At 42.1% G+C, this 20,879-nt stretch overlaps 1 protein-coding gene across 1 annotated transcript in view; it reads right to left on the reverse strand.

The window, feature by feature from the left end:
* The window catches only part of TBC1D15 (TBC1 domain family member 15), a 30,451-nt gene extending 19,102 nt beyond the window's left edge, over positions 1–11,349 (reverse strand). The window contains exons 1-2 of the mRNA XM_068669189.1: positions 11,211–11,349; positions 31–129 (exon numbers count right to left, since the gene is read on the reverse strand). Of these exons, the coding sequence (XP_068525290.1) occupies positions 31–129; positions 11,211–11,234 (123 nt within the window). The 5' untranslated portion in view covers positions 11,235–11,349. The remainder of the gene's footprint in view (positions 1–30; positions 130–11,210) is intronic.
* Positions 11,350–20,879: the final 9,530 nt, after the last annotated feature.

Here is a 20,879-nt window from a genome sequence, read left to right on the forward strand (position 1 = left end):
GGAGTTCCCATAGTTGTATAACACCAATACCTTTTCTATGACACGTAGTACTCCTGATATTAAGTTGTCCTGATCATCGTTTTTTCCGCAGGATGAATGAATGCAAACTCCTTCTTGCTCATATACAACCTATAACAAAGAAGAAATAGAAGATATTAAAATTTTATTTCCTGTTATATTGGCATTTTGATTCACCTACTTACGTAGAAGCAATCAACTAGCGGTTGTTACAGTTTTCTACCTTTCCTTTTATTTCCCCTTCTAAGACAAGAGTCCTTCACATAAGTCAAGAAAAAACAGAAACTGGAACTGATTAATTCTATTCTCTAAGCAGTCAGTTTGAGCACTACACAGCATTTGAAACATTTGAAGGCTCTCTTACATAGGCTTCTCTTAGGCATCTCTTACATAGTTTGCCTTTTCCCCATTTGTTACCTAAGCATGTTGAAATGATAACCTAAATTTACACTAAACTGTCCTTTTTCTTAGTTTACTAAACATGAATTCCAAAGACATTTAAAATTGCAGCCTTAAACTAAATAACAGCCATGTACACTCAGGTTGAATAGCAAAGGTTCCATTGCAAATGTAGAGTATGAGAGTCACGTAAGAGTGGCCTGCAGGACTGTGAGCTGCCCACCAAACCTCAGCATTCAAAAGTTAACAGAAATACATCCAAGGACAACACTCCTCATAGAACTCCACTCATGCTCTTAACAGAATATAATAAAACCAAGAATTTTTCTGTCAAAATTCAGCAGGTTCTTCAGAGCTACATTCTATATAAGAGTTCCTAAGAACTGTATAAACAATATAAAGAAGTTCTTTTTTCCACAACTCTTCCAGAGAAGATAGAAAAGTCCCTAATACACCAAGCTAAGATTTTGGGGAAGTGAAATTCATAAGAAGTAACAGTAATTTTCTATAATAACTTTAGGTTTTCAAACCAAGCAGAAAACAACACTGCTTTAAGAAATACGTATTTTTAAAAGCAAAATAAAATAATTTCTCAACTTATCAGGGAAAGAGATTATGTTTCTTCAGTACTAAAATACCAATATCTCTTTTTCTCAACTTACTCATTCATCACATTTTTTAAATCATCACAATTGCAGTCAGGCCAGCAAGCTACAAGTCTAGGTATGTAAGCTGAACAGCGCTGAAAAATACCAATAAAACTCTGATTTACTTGTCCTTTCTGTTGTATATATATTTCTTAAATTTCTCTTCAACAGAAATTTCTAAAGTGTCAGGTTTAATCACAAAAATACTGCTTGGAAGAGACCTCTAGAGGTCACTTAACTCTAATCTCCCTCTTGAAGGATTATTGCCAACACTTTATTAAATTCCCTTCCAAATACTTGAGGTCTTCTTTCCTGTTCACTATTGCAGGTTTTCTTTCTTCTACCAGAAATGATCCCCCCTTTATTTCTACCAAATACCTGCTTTGAAATTCAGTCCCTGTTTAAACACTGCAACTTTGCAGATTCATTTCAGTTTTACCTTCTAGTATTTGGACCTGATCTATTAAGTCTGAACCAAGAAGCGATCAATCACTGGGACAGCCGTTCCAGACAAGCCACCCGTTTCAAAGTTGCTCTGGTAGACCCGCACTTCTGCCAATAATTTTACTAACTATCAAAGTACACCTCCTCAGTCTAAAAACACTTGGTCTAATGTATTACACCAGTTATTCCATGCCATCAAATCAGCCCTACTACTAACAGTCTAACAATTCATGCTTTTATTATTTTCCAACCGTTGATCTCTCAGAAGGACAAACTTCTCCTTTCACAGGAAAAGACAAAGTGACCCCCATGCCCCAGTTCTTTGACTCCATGCCACAGAGGTCACCTAGCTGGAAAGTCCTGCATTGCTCCACACATCTACTCCTGCGATGTGATTCCACATTGCTCTGCATAACAGATCCACCTCTGCTATGATGAAATCAAAGAACGAGGAACATGCGCAGAAGAAGACATCTGTAAAACAGAGCACTTCCCACAATGCAGTTTATTTCCTTCCTAGCATTACTCAAGAAAAAGTTTCTCCAAGTTTCAAAGGCCAGAAAGTCAAGCTGTCAGGTTTTATCCATATTCAACAACAGGTATAACCTTGTATTTATTTTTTCCAATTGTTATCAAGTCTTTAACACAACTGACCTCAGAGTGCCTTTTTTTTTAAAAAAAAAAAAGAAAAAAAAGAAAAAAAAATAACTTGTTTCAATTGTTGAAGAAGGCTGAGTCTCTCCAATGTTTTCATAAATGACTTGGATGTAGAACTAGAAGGTGTTTTAAGTTTGTTTGCAGACAGCACTATAATTGGAAGAAGTTGGCTCAACTAAGGGTGGAAACACCTTGCAGAGAGATCTTGACAAATCAGAGGACTGGGCAATCACCAGCTATATGAAGTTTAACAAGAGCAAGTGCTGGATTCTGTACCAGAGAAGGGGCAGCCCTGACTTTACATACGGACTGGTGGGGCAAGAAGCTGGAGGGCAGCCCCACAGAAATGGATCTGGGGGTTCTGGTTGGCAGCAAGCTGAAGACGAGCCAGCAGCGTGCCCTGGCAGCCAGGAGGCCAACCGCACCCTGGGGTGCATCAGGCCGAGCACTGCCAGCCGGGCGAGGGAAGGGATTGTCCCGCTCTGCTCTGCGCTGGGCGGCCTCACCTCCAGCACCGTGTGGCGGCTTGGGTGCCACAACGTGAAAAGGGCATAAAACTGTTAGAGTGTCCAAGGGAAGGCTACAAAGGTGGTGCAGGGTCTGGAGAAGATGTATAAGGTTGAGGTCCCTTGGTTTGCTCAGCCCCAAGCAGAGCAGGCTGAGGGGAGGCCTCATGGCGGCCTGCAGCTCCCTCACGAGGGGAGCGGAGGGGCAGGCGCTGAGCTCTGCTCTCTGGGGACAGCGACAGGACCCGAGGGGACGGCATGGAGCTGGGACAGGGGAGGGTCAGGCTGGGGTTAGGGAAAGGTTTTGCACCCAGAGGGTGGTCAGGCACTGGGACCACAGGCTCCCCAGGGCAGTGGGCACAGCACCAAGCCTGCCGGAGTTCAAGCAGCATTTGGACAAGGTTCTCAGACACAGGGTCTGATTTCTGGGTGGTGTTGTGCAGGGTCAGGAGTTGGACTTGACGTTCCTTGTGGATCCCTACCAGCTCAGGGTATTCTATGATTCTAAGTCACACATAGGTGGTAGTCTAGAAGATGCAATAACATAACTAGTTTGAAGAAAAATATGGCACCAATCTTACAAAAGAATACCTAGAAAGTGCTTTAACGATTTATTCCATTACAAAGCATTTTATAAGTCATATTTGAATTATCTGAAATATTGAGTTGCTCTCTTTAGCTGCGTTTTATGAATTAATTACATAACTGAATGTGAATAAGTTGTTTTTGAGAGTATGATTTTATAGTGGTAGCACTTGAAGACTGGCTACACTCGGCTGTGTTTCACACAACGTTCTTAGCAAGCTGAAAACTCAAAAATTCCAAGAGTATTCTGACAACACGTTACAGCAAGATGTAATTTGTGACGTATTTTTGTCTTCTTGTATGACAACAATGGCAAGCTATTAGTCCATTAAAAGACGGAAACCAACGTTAAATTACACATACAAGTACTAAGGAAATGCCTCAATTAAAAGTCAGTATACCGATAGTTAGATTTGAATAAAAGCCATCCCTCAGTCGGCAACTACTAAAACACTGCACAGCTTGACCCAGCGCACCGTGCAGCCCACAAGGTGTTTGCTCAGCGCCTCACAGCCCAGCAACCAGGAGAATGTCTCATCACCACACGTGGGCTTCTTGAACGGCCAAAAAAACAGATGTTTCAAAAGCAGGCAGTTGCAGCAAGTAGTCTCTTGCCTGAACAGCACGTTACTGCAAAATACGTATGATGGGAACCTTTAAAGAAGATGAAGGAGAACAGACAGCAAATGCCGGAGAACAATCAGAAGCATCATTAAAATAGTTAGGACTTGTGTAAAATGTGCAACCACAATCTTTGTAGTGAGCTCCTGGTACGTACAGACAGTGAAGGAAGTGATATGAGCAGGGCAGCATAATGTGCTCCAGTTGCCCCATTATTAGCAGTTAAAGTAACCGTGACCCCCAAAACATAACTTAATCCTATCTGTATTAGCTGTCAACACCCTCTGTGCACTAAAGCATCCTGTTCTACTTCAAATCTTGGTAACTTTTTAGCTTCAGCGACAGGTCTGATCTAGAAAGGTCTCGTTATCTGCTACGTGGAAGAACGCAGCAGTTTCAGGAGCCCCACCTGTTCAGTTCGTTGACTGTGCTACTTTTATTACAAGGCAGGAAGGTATGCTACTAGCTCACCTTGATTTTATACTAGTCCTTATTTTACGTATTTCATCAGTCTCTTTTTCAAAGGCAAGAAGTAGGTTGACTCTAGCTTAATCTTTCATTTTCTTTTCATATGATTAAAGCCATCACTTTTACTTCCTCTATACACTATACACTTTTACTTCCTATCTATACATTAACAACCCCATCATGAAAAAAGTTGAAGTTAATAAGCACACAACAAAGGTGACTAGATAAGTTGATGTGCCCCTAGGATTTTAACCCAAAAGTACTCCTCGCCCCAATATTACACCCCCACGGCCACCAGTAAGAAATCTGTGCACTGCAGAGTCAAAGGACCAGTCGTGGAAACAAAACCCCAGGGAAGCAAAGCAGCACACATTACTCACGTGCTTGAGGCCAGAGAAGTTGTCCAGCCATGAAACACCTGACTACTCTGATTTAAACAACTGTATTCGCTTTTTTCCCACACCTGTTTGAAAGCATATGTTGAACTGTCCAGAGTTCCTCAGGCTTAGATGTTATTACACATATAAGAAGTCAGACCCTCTGGTCCCACAACTATAATAAAATGAAGAACGAATGGAAGAACATTCAACACAAATGCAACTAAAACAAATGAAGATGTAACATGACAAGCGAAACAAATTTACAATAACTTGATTTTAAATACACTTGAATTGTCTTGCAACTGCACATATAATAATTCAAAGGTTTTCAGACATCTTATAACTTACAGCCAGTTCCATGAAAAAGTTTCCTTAATATCACAGTAAAATAAGAGTAACCAAATCCAGGTTTATCTACCTATGATATCCTTAAGTTCCTCAAATGTTTAAAGTATTATCACCTAAGGAGTGCTATCACTAAAAGCATCCAGTTGGCAACTGTTCCTTAAAAAAGTGGTGGAGAAAAAAAATCTTTAAGTATTTTTTAATAATCTTACACTGTTAGGCCACCTGTTTTGTTTGTTGCTTTTTTTTTTTTTCCTGTAAATCCAATGAAAAAAGCCACTGCTTGACCTGTTTGTTTTTTTTTCCCTGTAAGTACTACAAAAGTCAAAGGCAGATTCACAATTCATCCCAGGCAGTCATGAACAACTCTGTGCCACGTGGGGACAGCAGCTATTCTACCAAGTAAACTGACAGAGGGTCTACAGAAACAGGGAACCACAGCACAAAATTCAGGAAAGCCACGGAAGAGCTGTTTACCACCTCCTGTGAAAAGCAGAAGGAAGAAGCAGGATGTCGGCTCACTTTACCCAAGGCAGCCCCCTGAGAAGCACCCTCCGCTGTGCTCCTCTACGACCTGCCATGGCCTGTGCCTGTTCAGGTTATGGAAAACTGTTCAAGTATTTATAATCCCTGTCCAGCAGAGTAACTTTCTGAAGTCCCACTATTATGCCAGTAACATTTTCTCACAACAGGAGGTACCATTCTTAATACTGTAAGGACAGAGCATGGATTTTGTTTTTATTTATTTTATCTCCAGCTCATTATGCTGCTTACAATAAGCACTCAGTGGGCAACGTTTACAGCACTTATTGCCAGGGACATATATCAGGAGGCCTTCACCAAAACCACATCGACAATTACAACATATGCCACAACACAAGTAAAGTTTTGGATTAAATGCTTGTCGTTCAAAGGCAATTTATGGCCCTGTGCAACCATCTAGTGAGAGACTGACAACACTGCACCCAAAGACAATGAGATGTAGGCAACAGAAAGGGAGAGCTACCCCACAGCAGGGCACTCCTGCCCTCCTTACTTGCCATTTCCCATCCTGTCTGTGCTGGGCACAAAATACTGAGCTGGCAACGTGCACCTGCAGCCCAGAAAGCCAACCGTGTCCTGGGCTGCACCAAAAGCAGAGTGGCCAGCAGGGCGAGGGAGGGGATTGTCCCCCTCTGCTCTGCCCTCATGAGACCCCATCTGGAGCCCTGCGTTCAGCTCTTCCAGTGCCTAAAGGGGGCTTGCAGGAATGCTGGGGAGAGACTGTGTCAGGGAGTGTAGTGATAGGGCAAGGAGGAATGGCTTTAAACTAAGAGAGGGGAGGTTTAGATTAAATGTTAGGAAAAAATTCTTCCTTCAGAGGGTGGTGAGGCACTGGCACAGGTTGCCCAGAGCAGGTGTGGATGCCCCATCCCTGGAGGTGTTCAAGGCCAGGTTAGATGGGGCTTTGAGTTTTGGATGGGGTGGGAGGTGTCCCTGCCCATGGCAGAGGGGTTGGAACTGGGTTTCTTTAAGGTCCCTTCCAACCCAAACCATTCTGTGGGTCTATGATACCACATGCACTCACTGTTAGTACCTCCAATTCCTCCTCTTACCTCTGCTGCACACCAACAACCCGTCAAACGTGGGACATTTCAGAGAATGGAGAAGCACTGCAACTCTACGAACTAGTCCCACCTTTCAGATACTTCATATTCCTTCCCCATGTTCTTGAGCACATTCTCCTTTTCTGCCAGAGTATGACCTGGGACCGCTGTCACTCTGCCAGATGCCATCCAGCTTATGACAGACACAGCCTGTAGCACTTGTGCAGTGAGACAGCCACCACACTGGGGTCACTGAGCAATTGTGGCACTGTGCAAGTCTAACAACTTTTCAACAGCCGTTCTTTCATTTTTGCCTTATATTACAGCATCAGGTAAAGGACCTCATTGTGGATTCAACAGCTGAAGTAGCAAGCAGGCATGCTCATAAGAAAGTAACTCCATTAGAAAGTCTGAATGCTCCCCAGACTACAAATTAAGGAAAAAATTGGTCTGTCTGCAAACATTAACAAGATGCAAATCAGCCGCTCTATCTGTTATTTCCAGATCCTGACAGGAGGTAAACAGAACAAAAGATGCAACGCCGAGGAAACAAGTACAGGCCAATAAAATAAATTCAATTTAGTCAATGGCTGCTCTGAGATACCTTACATCAACAAAATGTAATAAAGCCAAGCTCTAAACTAAGCTAAGTCAGAAGAAATGGATCTCAATTTAAAAATCCGTATCATGCTGCTTTCATTTCTACCTCCCTCTCTGGAACAGCCGAGGTTTCCCCAGAGCACAGTCGCACAACCACTGCTGATCTGTCAGTGTCCAAACTGCACCAACAGCCCGCTTCCAGGGCCCACAGACCACTATATCCGAGCGCTCTGCAAAGCATCAAGCTAACATTATTGACCAGCATCATCTTTTGCTCCAAAGATACCCAAGAACATCTGGCATTTGAATTCAAGTTTTAGTAAGAGTACAAACCATACCCTTGTATGTCATGTTTGCTGCGCCTATGCTCAACCTGTTTCCTAGGACAGTAAAATTTCTCACCCCGCTAGTCTTAGAGGCGTAGAACTCACACCAAGTTTCTAAGCGGGTGGAAAAAAGCACAAATATTCATATTGTGATAAATATGACAAAGCTCCCAACAGTGGGAACCACATATCAATGAAAATGCTTCCTGTTTTACAACAGTAAGCTTTTCAAGTTCTGCCTCTGCAGGTTTCTGGAATCAGGTATTTCTGCTACTTATGCAACAGCTGTGGGATATCAGCAAACGTAAAAGTCTAGAGTAAGTGCTTGAGACAGATCACAGCATTTCTACCACAAACACTTCTGCAAGAGAAGTCCTTAAGGAATAACTATACGATGGAAAGAATATACAAGAATTTCAGAATGATCAGTGAACTGCTTTAGTCAAACATAATGAAACCTTTACTAAATTAAAAAGAGGCAAAGGCAGGCAGAGGTTTTGTTCACAGAAAAACCTATCAAGTACAAGATATCCAGCAAAGATTACGATTCTATCCATAGTAAATGATAAAGGGTAAAAAAGACATAAATCAAATGCTTCACAGAATAGCACAACCCACAGAATAGGAGTTTTGAAGCCCCAAAATTAAACCAGTTGATGGTGCAGCAAAACACTGCTTACACCAGAGTATATCTACTCTAAAAGTCTGCTTCATACATGCCAACAAACTACCTAGGGAACACAAAGCTCATTTTAACAGACTGTATTGTAAATCTTTGTTGATCCTAATATTAAAAAAAACTCAACCACACTCCCCCCAAACACTACAGCTTTTACATCACAGTTTAGGAACACGTATGGTGCTATTTGAACTCTCGTAGTTGCTACACGCTGGCCAAATAGCTGAGCTTAGACCACGATTTAGCTTCAAGAGAAAGGGCACAAGCAAATGAAAAACAACTTCTGACAGCTCGTGTGCCAACTAGTAATTTGAGGAAGATCTAACAGCCCATATGCTGAAGATAGACTCAACTCCAAGAACATGAAACAAAAATCATTACTGTCTTTAGCCCAGCTGTAATAATAGCCTATACACTGACAGGCTAAATTTATACTTGTCCCCACGCCAACTTTTTGCCTCATTTTCTAACATAGTTTTCTGTTATAAGGGTGAGAGACAGTCCAGAGACTTCTGTGAAATCAGGGAAACAAAATACCACTTGCTAAGCAACAAAGAGGTAATATACCTGCTTTCATGTCAAAAGCACTGAAACCAAAAGACCTCACTGCCAAGTTACACACAGAAAAACCTAGAAGCTCTAAGAAAGGGCCAAAAAAAGGAAGTTCACACTGTTCTAGGGCAAGTGGTCATTAATAAAGTATGAGTCAGGACTTCAGAACTCTTCAGCAATAACTTCAGTCTTCTGGAACTGAGTTAACCGTACATAGAAAAGCAAGGAAAAGAACCTTCACAGTAACAAAATAGGACAAAATTCTAAGGAAAGCAGTACATACAGTTACATGAGGTGACTGAACTTACAGTTCATACCACATTCATATAAGAAACTGAAACTAGAGCTCTGCAAAAAGAGATGAGACAATATGAAATAGCTGAGTTGTGAACCCATTGCTTTTAACGACGTCTGGGAAATAAACACAACAGAAGGGGAAAGTGAATGGGGTACAACTAAAACCCTCAACCTTATATGGCCTGCTGAAATAAGGTTTCACAAAGTCCGAGACAATGCAGGCTATCCCAGCTATTTAATCTGTCACTGCACGCACTCAGTGGAATTACCTTGTGGAATATTTTTCAAAAAAGAATGCATACATCCAAATACGTTAGTTTCATATTACTATGCCAAACTAGACTAAATCACCCCACAAGGTAGTACCTACCACTCTCCCAGACACCTACCACCTGCAATACCTCATCAAAACACCTCACAGACAGAAGGAAAAATGGAATCAATTTAGGACACCCACAGTTTGAAAATATACTGAAAAGCAGAATGCCCTATATGAGAATATCGGGTCTGTACCAAGTTACACTGCACATTCCACCTGGAGTGAAGGTTTGCTAGTTTGTGAGCCCATCTAACATTCTCCCGACATCCAAAGAAAGAATTTGTGGTCCAGTGCATCCCCCAAACCAAAAAAAATATGAACCCAGCCAAAAATAAATTCACAGTTTTATGTATTTTTTTTTTCAGCTCACTTAATCAGATCATTTAGAGATCAAACAACTACAGTATGTAAGCAAGCAGAAGTGCACCATACAGGTGGGGAGAGCCACAGAAGAGTGAAACTGCTTCTCATGACAGCAGTGAAACTTCAAATCAGCCGCTATGTGAGGTTTTAGGAAATACAACTGTCACTTTGTTCTCTGTATCAAGAGCTTTTACTTTGCTGAGATACCATAATTAAAGTACCTGAACACTAAGGACACAATTAGAAGTCGTGTTAACAAGCTGCATTAGCATTGTGGATGCAGAATTATTGGACCATAATCTTGCAGCAACTTAAGAGACTTACAGAAGTCCCAGGTAAACAGACTCATAAAAACGTGAAAAAAAATATGAAAATAATTATTATCACCTAATTAGCTACTAATCTTTACATGGACAAAAATCACAGATTTCATTTAGATTGGATTTTAAAAAGAGACAAGATTTCAAAGTTTATTTTCCAGGCTTTTTGGAAAGACTTCAAGGGAGCTGCATCGAGAGAGGCATGGCCAGCAGCTCAAGGGAGGTGACTGTCCCCCCTCTACTCTGCCCTCACGAGGCCCTACTTGGGAGTGCTGCGTTAGGTCTGGGGCCCCCAGCACAGGAAGGATGTGGGGCTGTTAGAATGGGTCCAGAGGAAAGCCACAGAGATGGTCAGAGAGCTGGAGCACGTCTCCTGTGAAGACAGGCTGAGAGAGCTGGGGATGTTCAGGCTGGCAAAGAGAAGGCTCCATTGAGATCTCATTGAGTCCTTTCAATACTTAAAGGGGTCTTATAAAAAGGATGAAGAGGGGCTCTTGTGTAGATAATAACAGGACACACGAGAATAGTTTTAAACTGAAAGAGGGGAGATTTGGATTGGGTGTTAGGAAGAAATTCTTCCCTCAGAGGGTGGTGAGGCCCTGGCACAGGCTGCCCAGAGCAGCTGTGGGTGCCCCATCCCTGAAGGTGCTCAAGGCCAGGCTGGATGGGGCTTTGGGCAACCTGGTCTGGTGGGAGGTGTCCCTGCCATGGCAGGGGGTTGGAGCTGGGTGGGCTTTGAGGTCCCTTCCAACCCAAACCACTCTGTGATTCCGTGACATTTCTCAGTGAGACGAGTACCCCCGCATCAAGACGCCAAGAGCCTTGAATAAACGGGCAGGTCACCGGGCCTACCCCCACCCCCACCCCGACCCCGACCAGACCCCGGGGCAGCCCAGAGGCCCCCCGGGGCCGCCCCTCACACCCTCACACACCTCCCCCGCCCGCCCCTGCGGACAGGAGGCCGCCCAGCGCACCGAGGCGGCTGCCGGCCGAGCCGGGAGGCCCAGCACCGGCGGAGCGGGCCGCAGAGGGGCCGAGCCGCGAGGCCGGGCCCTGCCGGGAGCGGCCTCCCCCCGCCGGCCCGGTGCCAGCCGTTACCTTGCCGCTCGGAGGCGCCGCCATCTTGCCTACGAGTGTTTATGGTGACGTTGCGCTCCTCACGTGCTGCCCCCCCCCGCCCCACAACAAGCCCCGTCAGCCCCTCGGCCGCCGGCGCATGCGCGCTCGGGTGGGGACCGCCCCCGAAGCCCCGCCCCTTAGCAACCGCCTCTCCTCGCAGTCCAGCCCCGCCCCGCCGGGGCCTACCCAGGCTTCCTCCTGACCCCCCCCCGATTGTACCCACAGAAGCACGGAGCCACTCTGCTATTGAGATTTAATCATCACCACCTTGAGATTGTGCTTAATTTGTGCCTTATTGCAAACCTGACGTAAAATCACTCTCCAGTTGGTTCCTTTCCTTTCTTCCACAACATCAACGCTAAGGAAACACCAGCCCCGTACGCGCCATCAAGCTGCCCTAACGCCAGATTTTTGTTGTCAGTGAAAAATGCGGCATCTTTTAGATGAGATTTCCCTTGGCTTTCAACACCTAACACATTCATATTCGTAATGGGATAAAGCCAAATTTTAATGACAATCTCGACAGCGTTAGCAAATGTTCAGCATTTGGATGTGTGCGGGTTTACAAACTGAAACAATTCTCCTGCTGATATCAGCGAATTTTCATTCATCTTCTTTACCTGTGAAAGTACATAACGTGTGTTACTACTTAAATATAAAAAAATTAAAGTCTGATTAAATTAAAAAACTTACCTTTAACCCAGTAAGTCTGAAATATTTGGTCCTGTTGACAGCCATAAATCAAGTTGTTTTTTAAGACTGCTTTTTTATATATTCAAACATCTTATAAAATGTTTTGAGCAAACAGTTTATCCCCCAATTTGGGTAACCCCGATTTTGTTTACTCAAAACAAGTAGATGGGATGCTTACGGGGAAGTGGTTTGCTACTCCAAAGGAGCAAAAGTAATTGGGCCTTTTTTGTCTCTCATAAAATAGCAGTATAATTTGCTTCTGGCTTCTCAAATTTAAAACTCTTCAGCTAGAGTAATATCTATACTATACTTTTGACCATTGAAAAACACTTTTGTAGGTTGTCAGGTACATCTTGCTACTCAAAGCAGGACAAATTCTGTAGTTGGGTCAGATTGCTCAGGATCACTTTTGCTCAGGGCAATGTACAACCTCTTGGCACACACAGGAAAACAGCTACAAAAGCATTGGATTCAGCTGCAAAGCATGATTCTCAGCTGAAAGAGGGATCAAAATCAGTGTGTAGGAGTTAGACATACCCAGCGTTAACGTGCTTACAGAAGATCCTGCTCTGAGCAAGACAGATTTTGCTTTTTCTCATCTGAGGGTGGGCAAAAGTCTTGCTTACTCCTGACCCAAATTAGGGCTGATAGCTGCTTTTGAAGGAGCTATTTGAAGGGTCATTTAAAGGAAAGCCAGTTCAAGATACTGCCACCTTTCAAGAGACTGGCTTATGGACCAGGGTTAGAGACACGGCTACAAAAATCTAGCACAGCAGGATCTTGATCTTTGATGAGATTTATAAGGTAATGTCGTAATCTAATACTACTGAAAGCTGCTTCTTGTAATGTTCCCATGGCTAGAAGCATGCTAACTGACAGTTGATTACAGTGCATCTGTAGGCTCACTAAATTCTAACCTGTGCTCTCCTATGCATCTTCCCTTAAGCTTCCAGCATTCCCACATCAATTTGTATGGTCACTCGAGAATATAAACAATGTGTGGAAATTAAAAATTACTAAGATGCGGTACTGTTAGAGACTCTATATATGAGTGGGTTTGTGTATCTATGCACACAGCCAGAGTTGCTTTGCCAAACGTGGAAACACAACTCAAAATAATGGCAAAAGTGTTCTGCATAAGGACAGAAGAACATTACTTAGCAGAAGCCAGGCTAGCACAGAGAAACTCAGCAGAAATGTTTGAAGGAGGTGGAGCTGTGAAAATATCCAGGAAGTGGTAAATTATTTCTAGACTGATTTTCTTAAATGTTTTAATCTAGATAACGACAATTTAATTAGGACTGGTTATTGTTGCCAGACTTGTGGTGAGGTAATCAGTATTTGTCTAGGGAACTATAGTTCACTCAAAACCTGAGCAAAAAGACAAAAAGCTATTTTTTTTATCATTTACTAAGAAAAGCAGCAGCTAGGGCTTTGGACGCTGGACTTGGAGAAGCCGAGTTATAAGAAAGGTACCCTCTTCAAAAATCATTGACCAGCAAATTCTTGATCATCCCTGAAGCTCAATGAAGCCTGAATGCCTATACCTAACATCACAGTGTTCTGGATACAATGTCTTGAGAAGAAAATAAAATAATAATAAATAAATAAATAAACAAACAAACATGAGAAGACAATGACCGGGCTTAGCTTTGAGACTTTATGTTCCACTGATGGAGATGTGTTCATTGCAGCTTCCTTCTCCTTCCATCAGTCATAGGAAATGAGTTTCTGCCAGAAGATTCCTTGGTGAGGGCTTAACAGTTCCCACAGGACTCTTCCTGGGACTCCTTTCCCACTGCAGTCCTTTCACAGAGTCCCATTCACAAGAACACAGAATTTTCTTGGTCACACAGAGCAATTTAATCCCTGAGATGCTTTACCACTTTCTAGTTAGTTTCCCAATCTCCCGGATATTCCCCTCGGGCCATTCTCCCTTGTTCTTTTGCAAACTGTCATTGCATAACAACGAACACGTCGTTATTCAAGATGGAGAGAAAAATGACTCTTCACTTTCAGGTTGCAATATCACAGGATCACAGAAAGGTTGAGGTTGGTGGGAACCTATAGATATTACCTGGTCCAGCCCTCCTGCTTAGAGTAGTATCAACTAGAACAGATTGCTCAGGATCTTGTCCAGAGGGATTTTGAGTATCTCCAAGGATAAAGACACCACAACCTCCCCCATCAAGCTGTTTCAGTGTTTGACCTCTCTTGAAGTGAAAAATGTATCTCTTATGCTTAAATGGATTTTCATGTCTTTCAGCGGGTGCCTGTTTCCTCTTGTCCTGCTACTGGACACCACTGAGAAAAGTCTGGCTCCATCTTCCTTAAGGCCAGTAATAAGAGCACAAGGTAACATTACACAGATCTATGACAGCATCCAGCCCCTTGCACAATGCACAGATCTTAGATCTGTGCAAGGAAGCTTGGTGGCCCACACTCCTTTGGATTTTAAGTAGTCATCTGCTCTGATGAGGAATCTTCTGTACCATAAAGGTAGTCACTGACTGTGCAGCCAGAAAGAGTTCCTGGCTTTCCTGTGGTTTCTGTTGCTGTCACAGCTGCAAGCGTAGCTATTATTGCTATGCCAAGAGCTGCAGCAGCTGCTATTGTTCACACAGCTATTTCAGCAGAGCTCCAGGCTCCAGTCCCGTATTCAGAATTGTCATCTGCCCACATGCCCAACCACATGAAAACCTGGCCTGCACAAGACAAGTACAGATTCTGTCAAGTCCCTCCATCACAGGCTTAATTTGTACAAACAAAAACCTCACAACAGAGAAACAAAGATACTCAGTGCCAAAAAACACCTTCCTATGACATCTTTTTCGCTTACAGCAAAAGGTTATGTTTCAAGCTTTGCTTTGACAAATGCAACCCATAATTTTTCCAGGCCATCCCAGGTTGTCACAGGTAACAAGCAGGCAGTAAATGTGGTGCTGTCTTGGACTCCAGTTGCAGCAGAACACCCCAGAGGAAGTTGCAGTCCAGGCTTGAGTTCCTCATATTCTAAGAGGTGCCAGTCCGCAGCATGAATTATATCACAAAGGATATCCCTATCCCAGGATTTACCTGTCACATATTCTCATTTTCCACATACAAGAGGAACAGAAAATAAAATAAGCCTCCCATCCTACTTCACAATTAAAAGAACAGAAGGGAGACCAGGCTGCAGGTACACGAAATAAACCAAGCAAGCCTGGGGTACTGACCTCCCGTCATCCTTGCTGTTTCATCATTAGCGTGCTTTTGTGTATAACTATGGTCCATAGCATTCAGGTTCTCCACAGGCCAATATCTAGATACAGTGTGGTGAACTCACAGCCATCCCAAGCAGGCAGTGTATAGGAGTTTTTCAAAGGGGAACAGATGGTTTAGGCACATGGATGAGAAGCTGTACTGTGCCATTTGCTCTCAAGGCCAGAAGTCCTTATGCGCAGGCCTAATTTACACAGTAAAAATAAAATGTAGCCTTTAGGACCAATTAGGATCTCCTACACTCAGTTATCGTCTCTCCCTCAATGTGGAAACCAACAGGCTCTTCCCTACCTGTTCCTTTAAAAAAAAAACATGCAACACCTAACCTGCGGAAGTAGAGCACACTGGCACATTTATGTTCCATGCTTGGCTTCCTTCTGCTGCAAGGTTAGACAAGGACAGAGACAAAGGAACTAAGCAGACTGAAATTATAAGGAAGAAAATCCCTTTCCCCACTAGCATTTATTTGCATTTGGAGTGTGAAGGCATGGAGACGTATGAGATATGAAGGCAGTACACAAGATGAGGAGCTTTCTTCAAGCATTTTTGACATGTCACGCTTCATATATATACATAAGCACAGCTGTGAGTTTGTTTGTGAACCAGATAATTATTTTTTTTAATCTGTGCATATTGAATACTAACAGAATTCCAGAATATGAAACAACCTAAAACATACAAGAATTGACATAAGAAAAAATTACGGTTTATAAGACTGATGACAAGTTTACAATGTTCTCTTGGTGGGACAAGACGTTTTATTTTTATTATTTAAATATAAAACAAGCAGAACAGACACCAACACGAAATGCTCTGTATTTGCCATGCAAGGAAAGATTCACGATTGCATCAGCCACCAGAGAGGAGCTGGAAACTATCCGAGAGTGATGACTAAACAGAAACTGATCTGTTGTTTGCTGAGCTGATTGGCATAAACCAGCATTGCCAAAGCGAGGAATTCAGAGAGCAAAGACAAGCAGTAGTACCCCAAATGCTTCTACATATGCATTACAACACCACCAACCAGAAACGTTTCCCAGAAAGAACAGGAAACCAACAGAACAATTCTTTTAGGGTGCGGGTAGCCAAGGCTGTATTTCATCTTAACTGCTCTAGAAGCAATGCTAGATAGGCGTCTTGTCTTTAACAAATAATTCTTTCCTATTTGGCACCATAATCCACTCCAGGGATCACTGTTTCCTATACAAGCTGAAATCCTTAAGTCCTGAAAACCTGTCAAGGTCCCACGGTGCCAAGCACTGCAGTATTCACATACCGAAAAGATTGTCAGGATTCCCAGAACGCTCCAATCAAAGCATAATCTAATATTTTAAAACTTCAAACCAACTTTTCTAACAAGTACAGGCACATCTTATGGTCAAGGATTGTTTTATTGAAGTCACCAAACAATGTCACGAGCAGAGGTGCATTGGATGCTGCCACCTCTCACTACCTGAATTATTCCCCACAGGACGCTGACCTTGTGAGATGCTGACAGTGAGTGGGAAGAAAAAATATCAGTGAAAACACTACATTTACTCAAAAAAAAAACTTGAGATCTTAATTTTGATCAATAAACTACTCAAACAGAAAATACACCCCTTGATGCAAAGATAGTTGGATCTAAGTACTGACTTCTGAAAAGTGCAGATGAAGGGGTTAAGAAGAACCAACGCAGCAACTGTGCAACCCTTCTGTTCCTGTTGCTTGCTGCGTTCTCTCAGTGTCCATCCAGTTCAAACCCTCAGCATCTGCCGAACAGTGACTTTCACTGGGGAAGTGTGCACAAACATTCGTTACAGAGGTGGGACATCAGTATACTATCAACACAGCACTGTCGGTAAATTCTCAGTCTTGTTGGTTCAACAGACATGGAACCAAACGTGGTTCAACAGCATCTGCTTCTCCCTTAGCAACTGCTCTGGGTTTTGAGTATTAAAGCTTCATTTTGATGAGTCCTTGCTCACCCTACAGTCCCTGGGGCACGTTAGCGCAGTCAGAGCAAACTTTCTGAGCCAGATTTCACCTCTTAGAGCCATCTTTCAGCAGATTATATTCAGATGTGTTCAGAAATTGTAGCATGAAAAAAAACTTTAGCCTTTTTTTTTTTTAAACCAAACCTATTCATAAGCCTGCTCTTCCACAGCCCCCAGCAATTTTCAGAGCCACTTTATTTCAGACTGTTCAGGTTTCAGATTTTATCATTTATTATACGTGAGAGAATTTTCAGATACGACAGTAACAAGTTTTTAGCTTTTCTACCCTATTAGACTGCCCAACTCTGTTTTTTTCATATATATATTTTTTTTTTTCCAATACACATTTTTCTCATCTATTGATCCATTCCTGCTTAGGTACACATTCAGTTTTTATATCAGACATTGACAGAACAGCAGTCATGCTGAAGTTGTTCTTGTGTTCTTACTTTATTTATCATTTGGAATTAATTTATCACAGAACTATCCCTATTTAAATGTGTACAAAATATTCTGAGAAGTATTTAGGAACTTCAGCAATACACTGGGAAAAATTAAGGCTTACAAAGCATCTTCTAGATATTTTCAAAATACCTTTTAAAAAAAATCTTTTATCCACAAGATACAAGTAGAGCATTCCTACAGCATCGACAATGTCATGTTACCTGATGTTAAAAATTGCCATGCCCTTTCCAGTGTTGCCTTGTGTCCTGTTAACATGTTCTTTGGGTTCAGGAAAAAAATAAAATAATAAAATAAATCTGTTTGATTAAGCCTTGGAAGCTCAGTGAGCTTATCTGACGAGAAACTGTACAATGCCTGTATGATCAAGTAGCACTGACAGCATTCAAGTGTTTTGGTATTAAGTGCTTTTTTCTTCTATTTCCACTAATAAACTGCCTCAGGCTATTTTCAGTTTCCTATTCTGAAAAGGAAACAACACTTGTTACCTTACAACATGAATTCCAAGTCTGTGGCCCTTTTGGAATGGAGAGCTGGTTAACCTGAAGAGTTCGCAGTCTAAGTTTCAACAGCTCAAAAGGAGCTGTTACATGAGTTTGGATCTGTCACAGGACAGTGAGCAAAGATGAGAAGGGGTTCTTGCCATCTCCAATCCTCTCTACTTGGATTTCCTTCTAAGCTACTTTCAGTACCCTAGAATCAGGATTCAAGTCCCAGAGACAGCAAGGACTCTATCACCTTTCCAACGCCTTCCTTCACTGGTTTGGAGGCAGGATACGACCAACTGCTACAGCAGACCAGGGAAGACCACTGCATAATATACTCACCCTCCTTTGTTTCTGTAGTTTCAAATTGCATTGCTTCCAAGTAACCTATGAATGAAGTATTAACCCTCACTCCACCACCACCACCCTGCATCCCCCGAGACATCAGGGGGACTAAATACATTGAACACTGAAAACAAATATCAATAAGTTAAAAAAAAGCTCCCCTTAAGAAAAACTGTTCTCAAAAAAAAAGTTTTCAATTCAGGAAGGACTGTGTATTACTGCTGCAGAAGAGCTACTAAAGCAAGCAGAGACTACAGGTTTCCTTTCTTGTACAGGAGGTATTCTCTAGTAGTGATTCATTAACCATGAGGAACAGGGCAGCCAGCAAGCAGGAAAAGAGGGACACGAGCTCCTTAGTGACAGCCACGTCACGTCGTGCTGTTTGCCTGAGTGCACAAATCAGCAGGAAATAGAAACTATCAAGCTATTCTTTCAGGCTACATTTCAACATCCTGGTATTGGCTATAATCAAAGCTCTACACTGCCCAATGGAACCAATGCTCAGCTACTCCCTGCAATGAGACATTTTAGGGCTGTAGAACCTGCCAACCAATTGACCTTTTTGGCCCAGCTTAGTAAACTCGTCAGCCTCAAAGAGCAATCAAAATATACCACCCTGAAATAAATTTCATTTGAAGTAATTTGAACAATTTAGATTTTTAAACATTTTTTTCTAAGCCAAAATATTTTAATTTATCTTGGACACAATAATGCCTCAGAACGGAGACAGTTTCATAGATTCTCACTTTCCAAGCCAGCTCAAGACGAGGAACATTGCAGATTTCCCATTTCTCAAAGCTGTTTCTCTGTCTCACTCTGCTCTACACACAGCAGCTGATGACAGCTCTGAGAACACAGGAAGGGAAAGAATACATATTATTATTTCATAGAGAAAGCCCAAGTTCAGTAGATGGCTACAACGCTGAAATGGCACAGGTTGGCCCTAAAGTAAAAATGCCAGTGTTGATCAGAATCCACCCCAGAAAATAGTATGAGCAATATGCCCAGTTAAAAGGGAGCTGATTTGTCTTTGTGCTTGTGCAACAACTAGAGCCAAAGATCTTAGTCTTCATCTGCTACTCCCTGACACAACAGCAGTTATCAGAACTTCTTTCAGTGAAGACAAGTCAGGAAAAAATCCCAGAATTTGATGTGAAAATTAACAAAATCAAGTAACCAAATACTTCATAAAGGAATATATTTTAATCAATCTTTAGGTAGGGTAGTATCGTGCTCAAAAGCCCATTCAAAATTAGTTGTATTATCTTCTTTAAGGCAAGGAAATACCAAACCAAACCAACCCAAAAAAAGAAAACAAACCACAGTATTTCACAGAGGAAAACTAACCTAGGATATCATCTTAGAAAGGTCTTGAATTAGGCAATTACTGAAAGGAGATGCTAGCAGCTCTCTTAAAAGCTGGTTAACTTAGCCCATACAGTTCATTACCAACACCTTCAGTTTTTCCTACCTCTTTTATTCCCTCACTCTACCCATTCATCCCACTTGTTTGCTTTCAGCTTCTGAAGATTTCTGATCTCCATTTGTCCTCAAGCAGGCCTTCCATTCCTCTTACTTTCTTTAAACTTTTCTACAGCACCCAATATCTTCTCTGAACCTCATTTGAGTTCCAACCACATTCTGAGACCTCCTAACTTTCTGTAAAAATTTTCACATGCCTTGGAAGCTACAGCAGAAATTGAAGAGCTGTAGGCAGACACAAGTTAAACACCTAGAACAATTAAATGTGGCAGCACAAAAGGGCTAAGGGATACTTTTTGATGTGGTAGTAAGCACCAATGCTTGTCCATAACGTGTCAATATTGTCAGAGAAAAACATAAATCAAGGCAACACTCCATTACTTAACTGTCTCAAAAGACCAGTCAATGCAGTTCATCTGGACATTAGATTTCCAAATCTTGGAATTCTATGCAAATCCACTGCAAACCACATTAAGAAACCACCCCAGGTCTTTAGCACTAGTTACACTCATCTCTGAGTACCACAGATCTGAAATGATTTAGTAGAGCTCGTCTCAGTTGGCCTACCTGGTCATGTAGAACTTGTGAACTAGTGCCTAAATACATTAAAGCTGCATCCATAAACAACTATTAATAGAGATACATAACTGCTGCATTCATGCTTTTGGACTTTGGATTGTTAGACATTGTTTCAGCAAGTCATAAAACTTCGTATGTCTCTCAGGTATTTATAGCAACAGCACAACCGTGAGCAGCTAAAGTTGTTTTAGAAAGGTATTTATACTCACATACTACAAGAAAAAAGGTCTCATACTAATCTCTATCACGATTTACCCTGAGGAAGGGAGTTCCAAGTTGCAAGCACTTTTAAAGTTGACTTACATGCTGTAGCAAATGCCTGGCTGGTATTACTTATGCAACCATAGAGGTACTTGGTAAAGACA

This window comes from Anas acuta, chromosome 1 (assembly GCF_963932015.1).
Source record: "Anas acuta chromosome 1, bAnaAcu1.1, whole genome shotgun sequence".
Taxonomy (NCBI): domain Eukaryota; kingdom Metazoa; phylum Chordata; class Aves; order Anseriformes; family Anatidae; genus Anas; species Anas acuta.